At 34.0% G+C, this 19,182-nt stretch overlaps 3 protein-coding genes and 1 pseudogene across 4 annotated transcripts; 1 reads left to right on the top strand and 3 right to left on the bottom strand.

The window, feature by feature from the left end:
- Window positions 1-276: 276 nt before the first annotated feature.
- On the bottom strand, window positions 277-1,801 carry LOC140803605 (uncharacterized; annotated as a pseudogene).
- A 6,102-nt stretch (window positions 1,802-7,903) lies between these two features.
- Window positions 7,904-10,751, top strand: LOC140842724 (glucan endo-1,3-beta-glucosidase 11-like). The gene is made up of 3 exons (XM_073210831.1): window positions 7,904-8,257; window positions 8,996-10,032; window positions 10,498-10,751. The coding sequence occupies exons 1-3, from the start codon at window positions 8,209-8,211 to the stop codon at window positions 10,582-10,584; spliced, it is 1,173 nt and encodes a 390-aa protein (XP_073066932.1). The 5' UTR covers window positions 7,904-8,208; the 3' UTR covers window positions 10,585-10,751.
- A 2,165-nt stretch (window positions 10,752-12,916) lies between these two features.
- On the bottom strand, window positions 12,917-14,900 carry LOC140842723 (uncharacterized). Of its 2 annotated transcripts, none has more exons than XM_073210829.1 (4): window positions 14,568-14,900; window positions 14,370-14,487; window positions 14,142-14,256; window positions 12,917-13,966 (listed from the first exon to the last, which is right to left on the bottom strand). In XM_073210829.1, the coding sequence occupies exons 1-4, from the start codon at window positions 14,666-14,668 to the stop codon at window positions 13,041-13,043; spliced, it is 1,260 nt and encodes a 419-aa protein (XP_073066930.1). In that variant the 5' UTR covers window positions 14,669-14,900; the 3' UTR covers window positions 12,917-13,040. The 2 variants fall into 2 exon arrangements, with proteins under 2 accessions (XP_073066930.1, XP_073066931.1); XM_073210830.1 differs by having other exon boundaries at window positions 14,370-14,484.
- Window positions 14,901-16,449: 1,549 nt separating this feature from the next.
- On the bottom strand, window positions 16,450-17,751 carry LOC140803723 (expansin-B6-like). The gene is made up of 4 exons (XM_073159614.1): window positions 17,586-17,751; window positions 17,238-17,350; window positions 16,862-17,052; window positions 16,450-16,777 (listed from the first exon to the last, which is right to left on the bottom strand). Exons 1-4 carry the CDS (start codon window positions 17,749-17,751, stop codon window positions 16,450-16,452), a joined length of 798 nt encoding a protein of 265 aa, XP_073015715.1.
- Between the last annotated feature and the right edge of the window lie 1,431 nt (window positions 17,752-19,182).

The raw sequence follows: 19,182 nt of genomic DNA, 5'->3' as shown, positions 1-19,182 counted from the left end.
AATGGAGACCGTGGCGTCTTCCAGTATCCAGAAGTGAACTTAAAGACAAACAAATCTTTATGAGTTGATAATCCCACGTACTGTTCTTGGTTGTCGTTGGACCATGAGGAAGCTTGATGCATGTATTCTTTATATAAAAAGTTGGACTTGAATTTGCTCGGGAACAGATGAACCTGCCAGAATACCATTCAAAATCTATGAGAAGGGCAAAAGAGATAACTTCGCCTGAATATGTCTTACGTCTGTGGAACTCATGAAAAGTTCCACAGTCTAAAATTCTGAGTGGGTGGCATGAAGGGAAGTTAAGGTATGCCATAAGCCAAAGAAAATCACGAAACTTTCGTCTGGTTCTTGATGTTGAGAGCATATTTTGACACTAATAATTTGCTAACTTGGCATGCATCAAATGGTTTGCAGTATAATACCTATTTACAGTATATCATTTTTGTGCAACATAGAGTTTAAGCTAGTCTGAATCTATTCTTTAGAGCTGAAGGCACTTTTGAACTTTTTGACTTCTCAGCGGATCGATTCTTGAAGATAGCCAACTGGTGGAAGTGATTTATATCATAGTTAAGCTTCAATAAGGATGCTAAAAAATCCAGTTGATCATGATCGGACCAAGTATATTGAAGTGCATCGACACTTAATAAGAGAGATTAAAAAGGGAATTGTTTATCTCGACTACATTCCTACTAAAATGCAAGTTGCAGACATCTCGATGAAAGATCTTCATCAATAGACACAAATACTCACCCCAAGTTTAAATTTAAAAGAGTGGCCTTTTCAAGTCCCTTCCACTTGCTTCTCTCAAGCAATTAGAGATGTAGTTGAACCTTACATTTATCAAGTTTCAACTCTTAGATTAATCTTTATGATTTGTTTATTTTTTGTATATTGACCAAGAATGTGTTATTAGAAGCTCACCGGAGATTAAGTATGCCGGATTGATGTTGAAATTATCCACCTCTACCTTCTCTTCACCATGGAGCTCAACTGCCAAAATAATGCCAAAAGAGATTTCAGAAACTGCCTGTGAATGATAAAGCGACCAAACAAGAGTTTTCAGCAAAAACAAAAGCGCAAAGTTGACTTTCTGGACCCATTTCGTGTCTATGCCTGCCGGCACCAAGAACCGAAGTTGCTACAGTAAGATCCTCTTTTATTATGGCTTGACCTACTTTGCTGAGTTTATACACAAGATTTCGGAGCAAGGCTGCAAGTTTTCATTCTCACATTTAGAGCAAAGAGAAATGTGCTGTCTTTGGTCACTTGAACTTAAATCTTACTGCCAAATTGACTTCTAATCAAGTCATCGGGATTACAATTCTAAACCTCAAATCTGAAAAATACATAACATGAAAACCAAAATTCCAGAAAAAAGTACTTACAAAAAAGACCAAGAACCAAGAAAAGAAACATGTCTCGTTATCCAACGATTGGATCACACCCTGCCTATCAAGCCACTTCTTCCTGTCTTTCTTCACCTTCTCCAGAAGTTCTTGATCTTCTTCCGCCTCCAGAATCGCCGCATTGGCCTCGGAACGGCCCTTTTGTAGCCTAACAGCAATGTGATAGCAGCAACGACGATTATTGAAACGCCCATGCTGCTCCATGGAGGTGAATTTACATCAGCAGAGAATGCCTATCGTCTGCTGGTAACTTGATAAGGAGAGTTTGGTGAAGAAGATGTCGATGGAAGAGGAAGTTGTTTGCATTTGAGATGAGAATTGTTGATGCCATTGTTGTTTTTTTTTCCCTCTTCGCTGTCTTTTTTTTCTTGTTTGATCTTGGTTTTTTTTTTTTTGCGTCTTCTGTAGTTGGTTCTTGGTTGCCAAAAGATGAAGCTGGTTTGGACATATGGCATTTGAGTCATCAAATTGGGTCGGTCCAAACGGGTTGGTTTGATTAAATATCCAATTCGTTTAGAGGCCAACCAAATGGTTGAGTCCACTTGGATCGCGGCCCACCCCAACCCGCTAAATTAGAGTTACTTTTAAATTTTAACTTTTAAATTTTATTTACCTTGTTACTATTTAAATAAGGAAATGAGGTGAAAATTAAATAAACGTCATCATTTTATGGTTTTACACCACTGCAAGTCAACTATGTCATACACCAATCTCGATAAAGATTTTCATTTATATACCCAAAACGAAAAGATTGCTTAAATATCTTACGAGTTCTGATAGAGCTAACAGTTATTACAAAAGAATGCTCAACACCAACATTTCGAAAGAACAAGATTCAAAGCTGCACAAGCAAAGAGAACATTAAAAGTTTATCGAAGAACATTTAATGTTGCTGCAGCTGATAGTGGCACATCATTAAAAAGCTACAAATTTACGTTACATATCTTTTTCGACCGTTGGAATGATAGTCTATATAAGAAGAGTTGAAGATTACATAAGTACATAGATCAATTAAGTTAATACAAGCTCTTCAACCGCACAATTGCCATATTACTAAGATTGCATACTTGAAGATTTTGAGTGCACTTAAAGTTTATATACTTAATCGCTCATCAAGCACGCATTCAGCAGAAAGAAATCTGATCATTCAATGATCAATTTCGTGCTACTAAAAAAACATATTGTTTTTTTACATCAGTAACATTTAGTTATTTGATTTATTGTGTTGTCTGGTGAACCGATGGTTCTTAAATATCCAGAAATGTAAAGTGATTGTTAAGAGTTTCAAACAGATAATATGATAAGTCATGATTAGAGTGGGTTGTCCTTACTTTCTGCAAGCACTTACATTTTAAACTGTTTCTTGTTAACAAGTCAACCAACCGGTTGCGACTATCGTTAGAAACTTTGAACCGTTCCTTGCACTTTCACGTAGTTCATATTTCTAACCGTTCGAGAAAAAATTCAACCGTCTAAAAACAATTGAAAATGAATTTTAAAAACAACTATTTTTAAACCGTTTATTCATTATCCATCTAAACTCTTTCTCGATCCTAACAGATTCATACAAAGGACAATGTATCTGATTTTCTGATCAAGCCAGTAAATATATATAAGTTTGAGTGGTGTAGATCTTCAAGTGGTCTAGATGAAACGTAAATAATAGAAAATGACAAGATTGAAAAGATCTGTGAAAATGTGTTTGATTATCAATCAAATCTCCAATTGGGAAAAATGTCGACAAAATTATGAATGATATTAGACAACGTATTGATGGTGGTAGTTGACTATGATTATTATTTCACACACTCCAGTTATCTATTGTGATAGTGCCCGTGTCAACCTAGTATTTCATTATCGTATGAAATATGTCGGCATCGACTTCCACATTTCTTAGATCAAGTTCCTACAGGCCGTTTACGAATTTCCGGCAGATTCACGATTACAATTCCGTATTTAATATGTAATATTTATCGAAGATCATTTTTCTACACTATTTCCACTTATCGATGAATACTGACATAAACTTTTGTCGGATTAAGTAGGAGACACGAGTTCAATATCAAGAAATCTAAATTTTCTTACAAATTAATCATATTACAAGAAATGGGTTAACCTTGTTTTTCTTGGATATTTTGACTGAATTTTATATATATTTTTTTGAATTCTTCACATATAAATTTTTAAAAAATTCCCTAAACAAACCGTATTCTATTAACCCAAAATTCGTATTTTCTCGAAGTCGGCGATTATTTCCCAAAGAATCATTGTGAAAAAAATAAAAAAGTAAAACGTCGGTGATAATTCCCGACGAACCATTATTCGAATATATATTATTTTACAATATATAAATTCCAATTTACAAATTAGCTGACACGCATGAGTGAAGGGATTTCATAAAAGTTTAACCTTTTGTCCAATAATATTTCATATTATTTTTATTTTTACTAATTAATTATTAACAATTAAAGGAGCTTTAGTACGTTCTAGCCAACTCAAAAAAGAACAAAGGATGTATCGAGTCAAAATATATATATTACACGTAGATGTATAATTTATATTCATATATTTAGAAAAATTTATATTTTTGGTATGCTTTCTTTCTTTTGCGATTTTGATCTTCATTTAATTAAATTTCAATTAGTATATTCCTTTTGTTTTTTGCTCTTGTTTTTTGCAATTATATTTTTTTTATGTGGAGCTGATATTAGGGGTGGGCACGGGTCGGGTTTTCCGGGTTTCGGGTAGTTCGGGTCGGGTACCCGATTTTTTCGGGTAGCATTTTCATTACTCGAACCCGACCCGATTCTGGACAATACCCGCTTTTCGGGTACCCGATAAAGTCAGGTTCGGGTAGGGGTCGGGTTCGGGTTTTTTTTTTTTTTTTGATAAAATAACATTTTATCATTTTGTGTCTACCAAATAATATATGACGAGAAAATAAGCTTATCAAAATAATATTGTCTCGTGAATGTCTACAAAAGTTAAACACAAAAATATTTATCTCAAAACATATAATGAGTATTATAATTAACAAATCTTTAAATCGAGCATAAACTATTTAGATGCATATATAAGAAATTAACAAGTCTAATCTTGAAAATTCAACTTAGATCTTCACCAAAAAATCAGAATCAACTTTTTGTTTGACTTTCAAAATATCTTCTGGAATATTTCATCACCTACATAAAAAGATGTAAATTTATTAACAAAAAAATGAACATCATAAAACAAAAAATAAAGTGTACCAATAATTCATGTTTTTCATCTATACAGGAAACAAACCTGAGAAAAATAAAATGCAAGAAAATAATCAAGAATAATCAAATAAACTGAAAAAAAATAAAATGCGATAAAGTATACCAATAATTCAAGAATAATCAAACATTAATAATAGATGTATCAACACCCAATTTTGTTATTATAAGCCTACTGCCCATATGTATTTTTTAAAAACAATCGGGTACCCGATCGGGTAATTCGAGTACCAATTCAATATATGAACCCGACCCGACTAAAATATAATACCCGAACCCGACTATTTACCCTAAAGTTGCACCCGATCGGGTTTCGGGTCGGGTAGAGCCCGAAAAACCCGATCCGATTGCTCACCCCTAGCTGATATATATAGTATCGCTTCAATATTTTTTATGAAAAAAGATTAAAATTTTAAAAAATCGAAAGATATATTATGAAAATAGACAATCAAAATCGTAAATAAACAAACATATAAAACAAAAATTGTAAAATAACCCAAAACACTTATAATTTTAAAAACGTATATTCTTATATTATATTTGAATATAAAAAGGAAAAAATGTACTGCATCTACAAAAATTAGAGTAGGTTTCTTGTGAGACGATCTCACGAATCTTTATATGAGACGGATCAACCTATCAATATTCACAATAAAAATTAATACTTTTAGCATAAAAATTAATATTTTTCATGGATGACTCAAATAAGAGATCTGTATCACAAAATACGACTCGTGAAACCGTCTCACACAAATTTTTGTCCAAAAATTAAATCATTTTCAAAAGCCTAAATTAAAATTTAAAAATAATTTGATAAGATTTGGTTGGATCTCATGAATTGAAAAAAAAAAAAAAATTTGGTGAAATGGCATCATCATATTATTAATCATTTGTGGTTGAGTAACCTCCCTATCAATATGACCATTTGCCAAGTCATGATGAAACAATTTTAACCAAATAATTTGCACTAATTACAAGGTTGAAAGTTGTAGTATGAAAATAATTATATATGTTTACTTGAAATTAATGATTATTGGTTTCGTTAATAATAACCATTATTAAAATATTATATAATTATTTATATATACTAGTAATTTAAGTTTTAACATTCGCGGCGCGTGTGCGTAATATTTTTAATTTATAAAAATATTTTTTTTATCCTAAAATTTCAAAAAATTGAATCGCTTTTTTTTAAGGGAGTTCAACAAATATAAGAGTATATCTCTTGTGAGACGGTCTCATAAATCTTTATCTGTGAGACGAGTCTTTATCGATATTCACAATAAAAAGTAATATTCTTAGTATAAAAAATAATATTTTTTCGTGGATAACCCAAATAAGATTTATGTCTCATAAAATACGATCCGTGAGGCCGTTTCACACAAGTTTTTGCCCAAATATAATAAGAATATGTCGCTTGTGAGATGGTCTCATGAATATTTATCTGTGAGACAGGTCAACTCTACCGATATTCACAATAAAAAGTAATAATTTTGAGTGGGTCTCTTGTGAGACCGTCTCAATATGTGAGACGGGTCAACCCTACCCATATTCACAATAAACAGTAATACTCTTCGGATAAAAAGTAATACTTTTTAATAGTTGACCCAAATAAGAGATCCGTCTGACAAATATGACCCGTGAGACCGTCTCACACAAGTTTTTGCCAATAATTTTTCATAGATGACTCAAATAAGAGATCCGTATCACAAAAGATGACTCGTGAGACTGTCGCATACAGATTTTTGTCATATAATAAATAGAATTTGTTTTATCTAATACAAAATAAGGGTAATGGGATATATGTGTGCCTTAAATTTTTTAAAACTTTTAAATTTTATTGATGTATTTAAATACATATAAAATGGCTTTATCAATTAAATTTTAATTCTGATAACAATATTTGGCACAGTCCGTCAATGAAACTTAGAAAGTAAGGAAAAGTAAAGCCATTTATCATAAAAATAATAATTATTATTCTCTTTTTACTGCCTTTCCACTTTACAATTAATCCTTTTAAATTAAATTAAAGGGCCACGCTTCATTTAATTTACAGCAATTTATTATCACTTTTATTATTTAAATAATCTATTTCTTGTCATCAATTCATAATTATCGTTTGTTTGCACCTGTTTTTGGTTTAGAATTTATTAATATTAAAAGTCACAATTTATCTATACATCCATTATGAATTAAATTTCTCTAATCAATTGTACTTCTGTTTCTCCTCTTTAAACAAAAGTATTTTAATCGCCAAAAAAATTATTATTTATTTATTTATCAATCATAAAGTTATATATAGGTTACTAAAAACACAAAACTTTTGTGAGACATGTCTCTTATTTGGGTTATCCATGAAAAAATATTAAATTTTATATTAAAAATTGATACTCACGGGAAATTTAAGGTCCGCTCCCAGCAAGTGTCACTAGTACAGACGTAGGGTTTTGGAATTGTCCCGAGCCTGAAATCATGAAAAAGACCGTACGCTCAAGTCAGTGACTGAAGATATATGAGGAGAGCAGCTAAGAGTGTTGTTGAAAACAATATAATAAATGAATGAACTGAACACTCAAACCTGGTATTTATAGGAGAATATCTTGGCCTTTGATGTGACTCTCTTCCATTTGGGCTAGGGATGAGCCAGGGGTAGTGGGCTCATTCTTGAGATATCAAAAATATTGTAAATATGTACCTGATTCACCCATCTTAAAAATAAAAATTTATGAGACTATATCAAAAAATACTCAATTGATTTATCAAATAAAGTAAAGATGAGTGTGATCATCATTTAACTACGTCAACATACACTCAAATAATGTAGACATGAGAGTTGAGACTTCTCTAATTCACTTTTTTTCGATTGTGATTTTATTATAATTAGATCTTGGAATTCCAACGTGATCGAACTTGTAAGCTATTTAATTTCACTCCTGTTTAGATTAGCTGTCGTCCCTATTTCGATTCTTCTCATGTGTATGTATTCAAAAAAATGATCTTGAAATCTCGACATCTAATCTTAGATCCAAGAGCTTATCATAATCCCAAATTTCGTTCCAAATTTAAAATCGACTAGAGCATATGGTTATCCCAAATCTCGTTCCAAATTTAGCATCTCATTCTACCTTTCTTTTTAATTCACTTTACAAAAAAAAAAAAAAAAAATTAATTGCATTTCTCAATTATTATTACACATTAGTATGTTTTTTGTTTTATTTAAGGAAAGCATGGGTACACGTACACCAATATAACTACTATTACAAGTTTCTTCGCCCGGTGGTCACTGGAAAATTATTAACTTCAAAAAGGGGCCGCCAAAACCCATTTCCAGTCGCCTTTTCGGACCGTCCCCCACGGCCGCCGGCCATAATCGTAACCGTTTCTGCGTATAGCTTTCCATCAGGATTAGCATCTGTACTTAGTGTATTGATATATGACATGTGGCCGGAGATTTTGAGGGTCGGTGATGGCATTTTTGCGTAAGAGATAGAATTACAAGAATTATTATATTTGAATGAACTGGGAGAATTGCGGAAGCGATGAGGGTTCTGCCGTTTTTGTTCTTGATATTCTTCTCTAGTATGAATGGTAACTACTTATTTGTCTTCATCTCTCCGTGTTTTTTTTCACTGGGTTGCGTGATTTCTGGGATCTTTGTGTCAATTACTATTTATTCTAAGTTGGAATTTTCTTTTGGGTTTTCAAGAAAGATGGTTAGTTTTATGTTTTACGCGACTGGAATCGTGATTTCTGCTGATAATTTTGAATTTTAAATCGAGTATTCTGGCATCACCAGTACTGCTACATGATTACACGTATATGTACATAATTTTTTCCCCCAAAATGAGTTCGCAAAGTATATGGTGCCCAGAATTTTCAAGAATGTTGATTGGCCGCGCACTTTCAGGGATGAAATACCCACGGTTCTCGTAGTCCTTCGAAAATTACTATAATTTTTTATTTCTCTATTATTGTAAAATCAAATCACCGCCCTTGTTTATGTTGTTCAACCGCATGGTTAGACACCCAAAAGTGATTTGTTCTGTCCTTGCACAATATATATCTATAGACACAGACACACACACACATATATTTTATTTGGACTGTAATTACACGTGTTGAGTTTTTGTTGGTATGAGCTTATTGGATTGATTTGCATTGAACTAAGTATGGTCTCATGAGCTCCCGGGAGTCCAATGTTGGGGTAGGCATAAATGGTTTAGTTAGTCATAAGTCCATGTACTTGTACAAAATTTGGGCGACTTTCGTTTTAAAATGCCTATTTCAAGCTTTTCAATACTTCATATAATCACTTTATTCTTTCAGAAAAATTGACCGCAACTGCATTCACCGGAACCTATGGAATAAACTATGGTAGAATAGCAGACAACATCCCTTCACCCGACCAAGTGGTTTCGCTACTTAGAGCTGCAAAGATCAAGAATGTCAGAATATACGATGCCGATCATAGTGTTCTGAATGCCTTTAAAGGTACTGGGCTTGAGTTGGTAATAGGACTTCCAAATGGATTTGTGAAAGATATGAGTGCTCATGCTGATCATGCTCTGACTTGGGTCAAAGAAAATGTTATGGCATTCCTACCTGAAACACACATTGTCGGGATTGCGATTGGGAATGAAGTTTTGGGAAATGATAATGAACTTTCCGGATCTTTACTAGGTGCTGTCAAAAATATATACAATGCTACTAAGAATCTTGGAATAGACGATGTGGTTCAGATTTCTACTGCTCATTCTCAGGCTGTTTTTATGAATTCGTATCCTCCCTCTTCGTGTACTTTTAAAGACAGTGTTGTACAGTTTATGAAACCTCTGTTGGAATTTTTCTCTCAGATAGGCTCTCCGTTCTGTTTAAATGCCTACCCCTTCTTGGCTTATACTTATAATCCGGATACAATCGACATAAATTATGCTCTATTTCAGGCAACAGAGGGAATATATGATGAAAAAACGAATCTTCACTATGACAACATGCTTGATGCACAGATTGATGCTGCTTATGTTGCTTTAGAGGATGCAGGGTTCAAAAAAATGGAAGTTATAATCACAGAGACTGGTTGGGCTTCACATGGTGATCAAAACGAACCAGCTGCTACACAAAGCAATGCAAGGACTTACAATTATAACCTACGTAAGAGGCTTGCCAAGAGGAAAGGAACTCCATTTAGACCAAAAAGGATGCTGAAAGCGTACATATTTGCATTATTTAATGAGGATTCAAAACCTGGTGCCGGTTCTGAGAAATACTATGGGCTGTTTAAAGCTGACGGGAGTATCTCTTATGATATTGGGTTTCCTGGACTTAAATCTTCATCTGCTGTTTCTTCTCGATTGTCCTCTAAGGTATTGTATCTCCTTTTTTTTTCCGCCTAAAATATTGTCTATTTTTTGTGTTGTGTGATTCTTGCAAAACCAATTATTGGAATGTGCATAGAAATTTTTGGTATTCATAGTTAGTCATAGCATTGCTAATTCCACTAATGTATAGCAAATAACATGCTTTCTACTCTGGTGTTGCCTTGTTAGATATATTGTTCAATCACGTCATGTTATTATTCAATTGATAGAGGTCCACCCATATTTATTTGTTCAATAAAAGTTTATATGGTCACAAATCTCGTGTAAAATCCATAAATTTCGCATATTGACGAGCAAACATAACGAGGGATTTTGGTACGTGAGTTGAAACAGGTTTGTTAATCGACTCATGCAATTTTGAATTCAGGATTTGATACTTTCTTTCTAGTTTCGTTTGTTCTATGACCCTTTCGATTACATTCCCACCATGTGTTTGTTTCAATCCTTCAGGAGTTTCAAGCAGGAAAGTTGTTTGGATCCTATTCCTCCATCTCTGCTATCGCTTCTACAATAATACTTCTGCTGCTGAGATTATGACTTCATTTTCTCGTATATTCGAGTCTGCATGATTTTAGTTTCTAAATATCTTTTCCTTTTCTAGGGAGATGGCTACATTGTCTGTATACGCATTATAATCTGCTGATCATTTTAATTATCTCAGCAGTACATATTTGATATTTGAACTAAATAGCTGGTTTATGTTTCTGGTGTTCTTTGCCTGGCTAATTCATCTTCACTTTGAACTTGTCGAAATTTCATCTCCTCCTGATTTCTGTTATGGTTTGGGAAATGTTTTTAGAAAATAAATTTGTAGAATAAGTTTAGAACCTGTATTATTTCGAACTTTTCTTAGAAGGATCCTACAAATAAAATTTATATCTGGTTGAACCCAAATTCAGGATTGAAATTATTAAACGGGTGAGGGGAGAAAAATTGTGAATCACTCGTTTGATGTGCTGTGACAAAAGATAGATGGGGTAGCTTATTGAATGAGCTGGGCTCTTAAGGCAAATTTAGCTACTTGAAGAGCACTGGATCCATGTTTCTAGGCACTCGACATTCTTTCGTTTAGTAGTGGAACCTCATGATAGAATCGTAGACTTAAGTTGATGAAATGTCAAGTGTTACAGGCAGTCACCTAGCGAATAGCTAATTGTACGTAAAAACATGCCTTGTGGTGGAGCAGCATCTCTATTGCAATTTTTGCATTGAAGAACACTGAATCCATGTTCCTAGCTAGCCCACTCGACATTCTTTTGTTTATTAATGGAACTGCGTGTTAGAATCATGGACATTAGTTGTAAGAAATGTCTTGTGTTGTAGGTGGTGGCCGAGCTAGCGAGTAGCAATTTGTGCTTAAAACTTGCCTTGTGGTGAAGTAGCATTTGCCTTTTGGGAAGTTGTGAGTGGGCGTGACGGTCCTCTCGCGTGCTTGTTTTAAAAACCCATTGATCATTGTGTTCGGGTCCTTGATACAAATTGTAACTGGACCAATGGTTGGCCATTCAACACTAAAATATCCTTACTAAAGTTTGATATATCATCAGCTTCTCCAAGAAAATCCTCAAAAAAATTTGGGTGTGCAGAGTCCTATACAGGGCTAGCTTCCCTGGCTCAATCGTCCTGCTCATCCCCGCGTTCCCTTAAAAGGAACTAACCGAGTCAAATTCATATTCATCTACGGCTATTTATCTTAACCCCCCTTATAAGGAGGAATACTTTGATGTCTAACATCTCGACCAAAATGTTTCAAACTTATGACCATCTTGAAGCCAAATTTCAAGAACATTTTGAGGGAGAATCAATCTTCAAAACTTCCATTTCATGATATATACATACGAATAATTTATAAATTTTGGTGCATGCAAAACCAAAAGTATAATAGGACAAAGTTTAGGGATGATGAAGTGGGATTTAATAAGGCCAAATGCCAGCCAATTCAAATAGTAAAGTCTTACCCCGAGGCATGAATTCTTACAAGGAACCACTGCCTGCCCCTTCCCAGGGAAAGTTTTTTGGCAGTCCAGTCCTTAAATTTAACCAATGTTGGTGCTAATGTGTTATCAAACATCACATCCACTTATATTTAACCTCATAAGGCCCCATCGTATACTGTTTCATTCCACAAATTTAACATATCCCTCCAAAGTCGTAATATTTCATTCTCGATAATATTTTGTTAACAGTTGACAAGGACTTTGAGAGATAGGAAGAAATCAAAGGATTCAATCAATGGACAGTTTAATGGAGGGAAAGGCAATGCCCCGGAAGCTTAAAAAACTATGATGCATCACATACAAGTTGTACAACATTGTTTCCACAAACTCGGCATTGCATAAACTTCTTCTATTCTCAGTTCTGAATAATTGGGAAACATACAGAAGGATCCAAACGATGAAAAATAATGATTCAGTGTGATCGCCAACAAGCATGATCTATGGCAGCTATATGTTAACGATCTAATCTCGTCATAGCATTTTTGTGTCTCCAGTATATCATTCTGTTAACGAACATCATTCCCAAATCAGATTAAGAACGCGAATACTTTTGACACAAGCAGTGTTGGGTAATATAAAAGCTTGTGATAGAGAAAAAGAAGGGGGAATAATACCATCTTAAGAGTCATAACCATAGATTTGCCTATTCGAGCTAAGAACTTCGAGATTCCAAGTGTTTGCAGTACTCACTCATCAAGCTGATTTATCACATGCAACCATGTACGCATACATGGTGAGCTTAATGTGTTCATCAATATGCTTCATCAATGGTTATTAATTTTTAGACCGACTGAAAGCTGTTTGTATTCCTAAGACTGACAAAACTAGGCGTCTCGTTCATAAGAGGACATCTAGTTTTTGTAGCTTGGACGGATGAGTTCATAAGAGGACATCTAGTTTTTGTAGCTTGGACGGATGAGTCACGAAAAGGGCTCGAAAAACACTATAACGCATCTCCGAAAAATATAATTATGCCGCTTAAAATGAAGCAATTGTCTACAAGCCTGGTCTTTTCATTTGACCATCAAACTGGATAGAAATAAAATCCTGTGACCAGAAACATAACTGGAGGTCTGCATCTCCACTAACGGGTAGCTTACGCTTTCTAGAAACTTCTTCCCCATTCGGATTTTCAACCTCGTAATTCCAATTACCTCTACTTTGCATGGATAGATCATAGGCCGAGACAGATTCTACAGGAAAGAAATGGAACTCCTTGAAGTTGGGCTGGTCTTCGACCTGAGAAACTCTACAAACAACACTATCAGTTCCACAACCAGGGAAGTTTTCCCTGCTCGAGTTTGACCCTGAAAGCCTACCCAATCTCAAGGACAAGTCACAACCTATTTGAGGTTCCGTTGCCATGTTGTCCTTTGGATCTGATTGCAAACTTCCTCCAGTAATGCCTGAATCTGTAGCATAAGGGAATAGATTTTGCAAGCTTCCGATTTCAGCAGGTTTAGCAACCGAAGAAAAAATAGGAACGCCAAAGATGATAGCATCAGATTTTAGGGGTTCTCGGAAGCCTAACTGAGAAGATTCTGGTTTGAAGTTACCATAGCATAAGGGATATACAGAACCGATGTTGACCGCATTGTTAGATCCCGATTCAGTACACCAACTATTCCTGATACCAGGAAGTTTTTCAAAAGAAGCAATTCCTTCATTAGTATCTAAAGTTAGACACTTGTTAAACTCCGAAACTAAACTTGGAGAATCTACATTAGGCGGTTTCTTGAACATTGAGATATTGGCTGTATGAGGAGGTATCTGTATAGAATGGTGTTCAGTGGTATTCTCATTTGAGACATTCGGAGACAAGTCGAATGATTCTTGATTTCTTGCTCGGAGGTAAGATCTCGGGTTGTTGTTCCTTTGGCTTCTAGATGCTCTTACCGGAACACATCCCAAATTAAGTGCAGCTGAACAACACAGTTCATTTTCTATCAGAACATATTACTATGCCACTTTAAGATAATTCAAACAACCACTTAAACTAGCAATAATCAAGAATTCAAAAAAATAAACAGAACACTATCAGAATCAACAATGACTAAAATCCAAATATGTTCATACAGACAAAAAAAAGACGAGCACCTTCAACACAAGGAGGCAAAAGCCCTCCAGTCTCTGTACTCTCTTCTTTCCTAATGATCGTATCAATGGCTTCATTAGCCCGGTCCCAGAGCGTTTCAAGATTAGAATACTCAGCCTACACAAAGTAGAGCTCATATGAACACGGGTGAGAACCACAATTTGAAAACCAATTTCAGAAAAATTCAAATCAACCCGCATTAAATCAAAGGAAAAACTAAATAACGGGACCTCAGAATTGGCTTTTGAGTACATAATCTCCTCTGATTTCAAGACCACAATAGGCAGCTTCTCCAGCCATTCTCTATTTTTCTTGGTTGCACCACAGTGATTTTCATGCACAAGCCTGCTAAAAAACACAGGGAAATAATTTATTTATTTGACCTCAACAAACGAGCAAATCAACCCAAGCAGAATAAAACCCAGAACCTGAAAATCTGTTGGATAATCATTCCTCTCAAGGGTTGGTGTCTGTCGCTATGCCAAGTCCTTTTCACACACTCATACGGTCTTGGTCCAGGCCTAGGCATCTCCTTCCTGTGAAAGACGGCCCCGAACACTTGGCGTGCAAGTAAAATGGCAAAATAGTCTATTCTACTCAACAAAGAAAAGAGTTTTTGCAAGTCTGTGAAAACTGAGAGGGAACGAATCTAGCTCTAACGTGGATTTGCTCCACTATCGATCTCCATTCAAATCTCCAAGCCGTACTTGTGCGGAGACTGTATTCTGCTGTTGATCATTTTTGTCGTGGTTTGGGTACACTTCATTATTTGTCTGAGAACAGTGTGGGTTTTTCTCGCGGGACCACGCGTCCCATCTTTGCGTGCTCAAAACCGGACCGGTCCGAATCGGTCACGTTTCCGATTGAAAAACTCTGGAAAACTAACTCGTCAAGAATTGATCCGATCGAATATGAACCGGAAAATCGGTAAAACAATATGCAAATGGTTTTTCGATTTTTTTAAAAAATAATAATAATTTTCTTATTTTAAAAATCTAAAATTTAAAATTTTGTTATAAGGATACATGATTATTTGAAATTTAGATCTCGATAAAAAATATGATTTTAATAGTACTAGAGTTTATTTAATCTATTGCTAAATATTTTAGATTTTGTGTGTGTGTGTGTTGGTGACAGATGATCTTGGAACAGTTACGCATCGAGTGTGCACTAAGTAAACTCTCGGGTTTAACACATTAATTTGCAAAGCATATTAATCTGATAATCAATTAGCAATAGAAAAAGCTCTATACAAAATACTTGACTGAGAAAATTGTTAAAATTTTATTTTAATAGTATTGGAGCTTTTTTTTTATTTATTTTTGGCTAGAAAATATAAATATAATACTAATCGATTATATGTATATTGTTTAGATTTTAAATTTTGATAATTTTTGTTATTATTTATATAGATATTTAAGATTTTTAGAATTCAAAATATATTATTCAATATATTTATATAAAATAACAATTTTTCGATCTCACCAATTAATATTACACCATTTTTATAAAATAGATAGCTTTGATCGATAATCTTTTTAACTCTAAAAGAAATTCCAAAAAAGTTATAATATATGGAGAGAGACATTTTGGACCCAAAATTTAAAATATACTTGTTCAAAAAATTTAAATTAAAACCTACCCTCGAATATGTCCTTTTTTCCTTCAATGCCACGTGGTAGGTCAATGATTGGTTCGAAACGAATTGCAAAACCCTACCCTGACAAAATTTACACATACATACAAGATGTTCGGTCGACTCTATCCCCGCCGACAGTACTGTCCGCAGGGATCGATCCAACGGTTCGTATTTTTTCGAGTTAATATTTTTTTTTTTACATGAAAGTGGATCCGGATCACTCATGTGGAGTGATCCGGGTGTTCATACTGCCTGCACGGGCTGGATCGACCAAACCCATACAAGATAAGGCACATGAGTGATCCGGGTGTTCATACTGCCTGCACGGGCTGGGTCGACCAAACCCATACAAGATAAGGCAGTGGGCCACAAAACCATGGAAGAAGGTCGAGGAATAAAATAATGAAACTCTTGATAATTTTTTTAAGACATTTTTTATTCCCAGTCAACGGTGAACAGAATTATGATAAACCCACTTTTTTCCCCAATTTTTCATAATTAATTGCAAAAATCTTACAATAATATTCATAGAAAATACCATTATGATAAGCCGGACTTGTTCGGATTATCAAGCAATAAATCTTACAATAATATTCATAGAAAATACCCACATATTATTCATTATAATTAACCAAAATAAAAAAGAAAATCCTAGCTAGGTAGGATTCTAATCAGAAGCTTTGGATATTAACACTTGAATTATAGTATTTCCGAGGAGCCCAATCAGCAGGAATCACATTTTTGGCAACCACTGATTTTCTTGATTCAATAGTAGTTATCTTCACCGAATAAGGACCTTTTACTCCTGCTGGTATTCCTGCTTTCCATGTGGCGCCCCATGATTGTTCCATGGTTATCTCTTTCGAATTCGAAGGGAACAACTCTACAGCACCGATGTCTCCATCACCATTGATATACTCCATTGCAAATGCTAGAAAATTAGGGTTGGAACCCTCGTCAATTTTGAATACTATGTTTGATTTATAGCTGCATGGCACCCTGCACACATGCAAAAAAGTTGCACATAATGGAAATTGTGTGATATATTATATATGATAAAATAATGGCTAGGTCATGTCATACCTTTGAAATTCGACGTCGATTATTCCAGATTTTCTCAATGCGTCTTCTTGCCCTTGTTTTGCTAACAACCCGAAAGCTTTTCCACCCAAATCAAAATGATAAGGGACAATATTGCAGTCACCGGGACACTCATTGGTGATGGTTAAAGTTATTGGAGAACCTGAGCAAGAAGGATGTTTGCTGCATCTCACCTGGAAGCAATGCCACATCAAATTCCCATTAAAAAATATATTTAAAAAATGGCGGACTAAAATAGCCAAAATATAGAAAGATATAGCATGAATAACCGATCTTGATAACATAAATGATCAAAATCGCAACTTGTTTGTTATGGATCCCTATTGAGGTTATCAAATATGTTAAAGAATATAATCACCTGGTAGCAACTCCCACAACCCTTTCCTGATTTAAATAGATTGTTGTTTCCTGCAGCTGTATAACCATTGTATGGCGCACTTGCTACGTCATCTGCAAATCCACAAGCTGCACCTGCAAGCGTGCGCGCGCGCGCACACACACACACACATATATTTATATCATGATTTTGCATGAAAGCATATCCAAGGATTTACGTAGTCCCTTTAATTTCCTTTACTTATAATATCGAATGTTGCATTGTTTTTGTAATTAATCTTGTAATATTATTGACATACTGCATTTTTTTCAAGCAAGTATGTGTAGCTAATCTCTTGTTTACGTATAAATTAAAGCTAAAATTTATTACCACTTCCTGGTCCTGTCGCGCTCCCATACCATGTTGCTACAGCAGGGGCGAAACCATCAGCGACATACGATTTTGATGATCCCGGACTCAGACAGAGGCAATGTTGGTTTATAAACATTAAAATTGCCGCAATTACCTTAACTGGGAAAGAACGGGTGAAGAACATGGTGATTAATTATATATATGTGAAGCAAACTTTCAAATGTGCAAAAGTACTTTGATTAAAAGGCAGTGGTGGCTGTTGTGTTAGTGCTGGTCATGGCCAGCCTTTTTATATTGGTACAATTATAATGCTTACCTTGTATAAGTAACTTAAATGAGAACTTCTTACTATGTATAAAATAAAACCAATGATTATTATTATTATTATTATTATTAATTTTTATATATATATATATATATATATATATATATATATATATATATTCACAATAAAAACTAATACTCTTAGCATAGAAGTAATACTTTTTCATAGATAACATAAATAAGATATCGTCTCACAAAATATGATCCGTGAGACCGGCTCACACAAATTTTTGCCTACATTATATAATGAACATTGGAATTTTTTTTTTGATAAATTGATTAAGATAACAATAATCCTAATTAGTGACTAATTACAAAGTCTTCTAAAAATTAAAATAGCTTGAACTAAGAGTATGTCATGTGTAGAATTTTCTTTAAAAATGCGTACATTATGTTTCTTGATGTTGCATGCATGAAAACCGGAGGAAAATCTCTCTCATTTGTAAGTAGTAATAGCTAGCATTTTGTTGAAATATTGTGCATGATTTATTTCAGGGAAAATGATTTTTTTGGTCTAACAACTTGTCCAACTTTGGGTTTTGGATTAAGTTTTCAAAATTTGGTTTTGACACACTAACTTTTAATTTTTGGTTATTTTTGTTCGATTGTTGACGTGATATCTAAAACTTTACTGATTTTTAATGTAACGCCAGTATTTTTAGTGATATATCAGCAATTTAATCAAAATAGCCGATAATTAAAATCTTATTTTGGTATATATCAAGAAGTGATTGCAAGTCTGTATTTTGCCTCTGACCTAATTGGCAATCCTGCTTGAGACAACATTAGTATTCTCAGTTCATCATATTGAGAATATATATGTTTATGAAACCTTCTTTTTACGAAGATCTAAAAAAACAAATAAATATAATAAAAATATATTATGAAATAATTTGTTAATTAACGACGTCGTTAAAAGTTAAATATTCATAACTATTACTGATCAATGAAGACGAAGTAATAGTATAATTAGTTGTTTTTTTTTTCTTCATGAATCTGTGACTTCTAAATATGAATTTTGGAATTCTCAAAAATTAAATGATAAAATAGTCTATATATATAGTTTATAATGCTAGAGTATATTTAAGGACACGAGGGTTGGCAATCTTTGGTGAAGTTTAATTTTAATCTTTTCTCCAAATAATTTGATTTATGTTTTGTCAATAAACAAATTCATATATAAAGTTTATGATCATTTATTTATTTCTACAGGAAAAACTTATAATTTTATTGATCAAAGTACAATATTTTGTTACAAGATCTTTCAACCAAAAAGAAAATTCTCGTGTTC

Source organism: Primulina eburnea, chromosome 10 (assembly GCF_022965805.1).
Source record: "Primulina eburnea isolate SZY01 chromosome 10, ASM2296580v1, whole genome shotgun sequence".
Lineage (NCBI taxonomy): Eukaryota > Viridiplantae > Streptophyta > Magnoliopsida > Lamiales > Gesneriaceae > Primulina > Primulina eburnea.
This window is presented reverse-complemented; position numbering and strand designations above follow the sequence as displayed.

Excerpts from the sequence above, each read along its gene's own strand:
- LOC140842723 (XM_073210829.1), bottom strand. The coding sequence starts at position 14,668 with ATGCCTAGGCCTGGACCAAGACCGTATGAGTGTGTGAAAAGGACTTGG. Across the intron at positions 14,488-14,567 it reads ATTATCCAACAGATTTTCAG|CAGGCTTGTGCATGAAAATC; the intron begins GTTCTGGGTTTT and ends TGTGTTTTTTAG. Across the intron at positions 14,257-14,369 it reads ACTCAAAAGCCAATTCTGAG|GCTGAGTATTCTAATCTTGA; the intron begins GTCCCGTTATTT and ends TACTTTGTGTAG.
- LOC140803723 (XM_073159614.1), bottom strand. The coding sequence starts at position 17,751 with ATGTTCTTCACCCGTTCTTTCCCAGTTAAGGTAATTGCGGCAATTTTA. Across the intron at positions 17,053-17,237 it reads GTTGTGGGAGTTGCTACCAG|GTGAGATGCAGCAAACATCC; the intron begins GTGATTATATTC and ends CATTGCTTCCAG. Across the intron at positions 16,778-16,861 it reads ATCGACGTCGAATTTCAAAG|GGTGCCATGCAGCTATAAAT; the intron begins GTATGACATGAC and ends GCATGTGTGCAG.
- LOC140842724 (XM_073210831.1), top strand. The coding sequence starts at position 8,209 with ATGAGGGTTCTGCCGTTTTTGTTCTTGATATTCTTCTCTAGTATGAAT. Across the intron at positions 8,258-8,995 it reads ATTCTTCTCTAGTATGAATG|AAAAATTGACCGCAACTGCA; the intron begins GTAACTACTTAT and ends TTATTCTTTCAG. Across the intron at positions 10,033-10,497 it reads CTTCTCGATTGTCCTCTAAG|GAGTTTCAAGCAGGAAAGTT; the intron begins GTATTGTATCTC and ends TCAATCCTTCAG.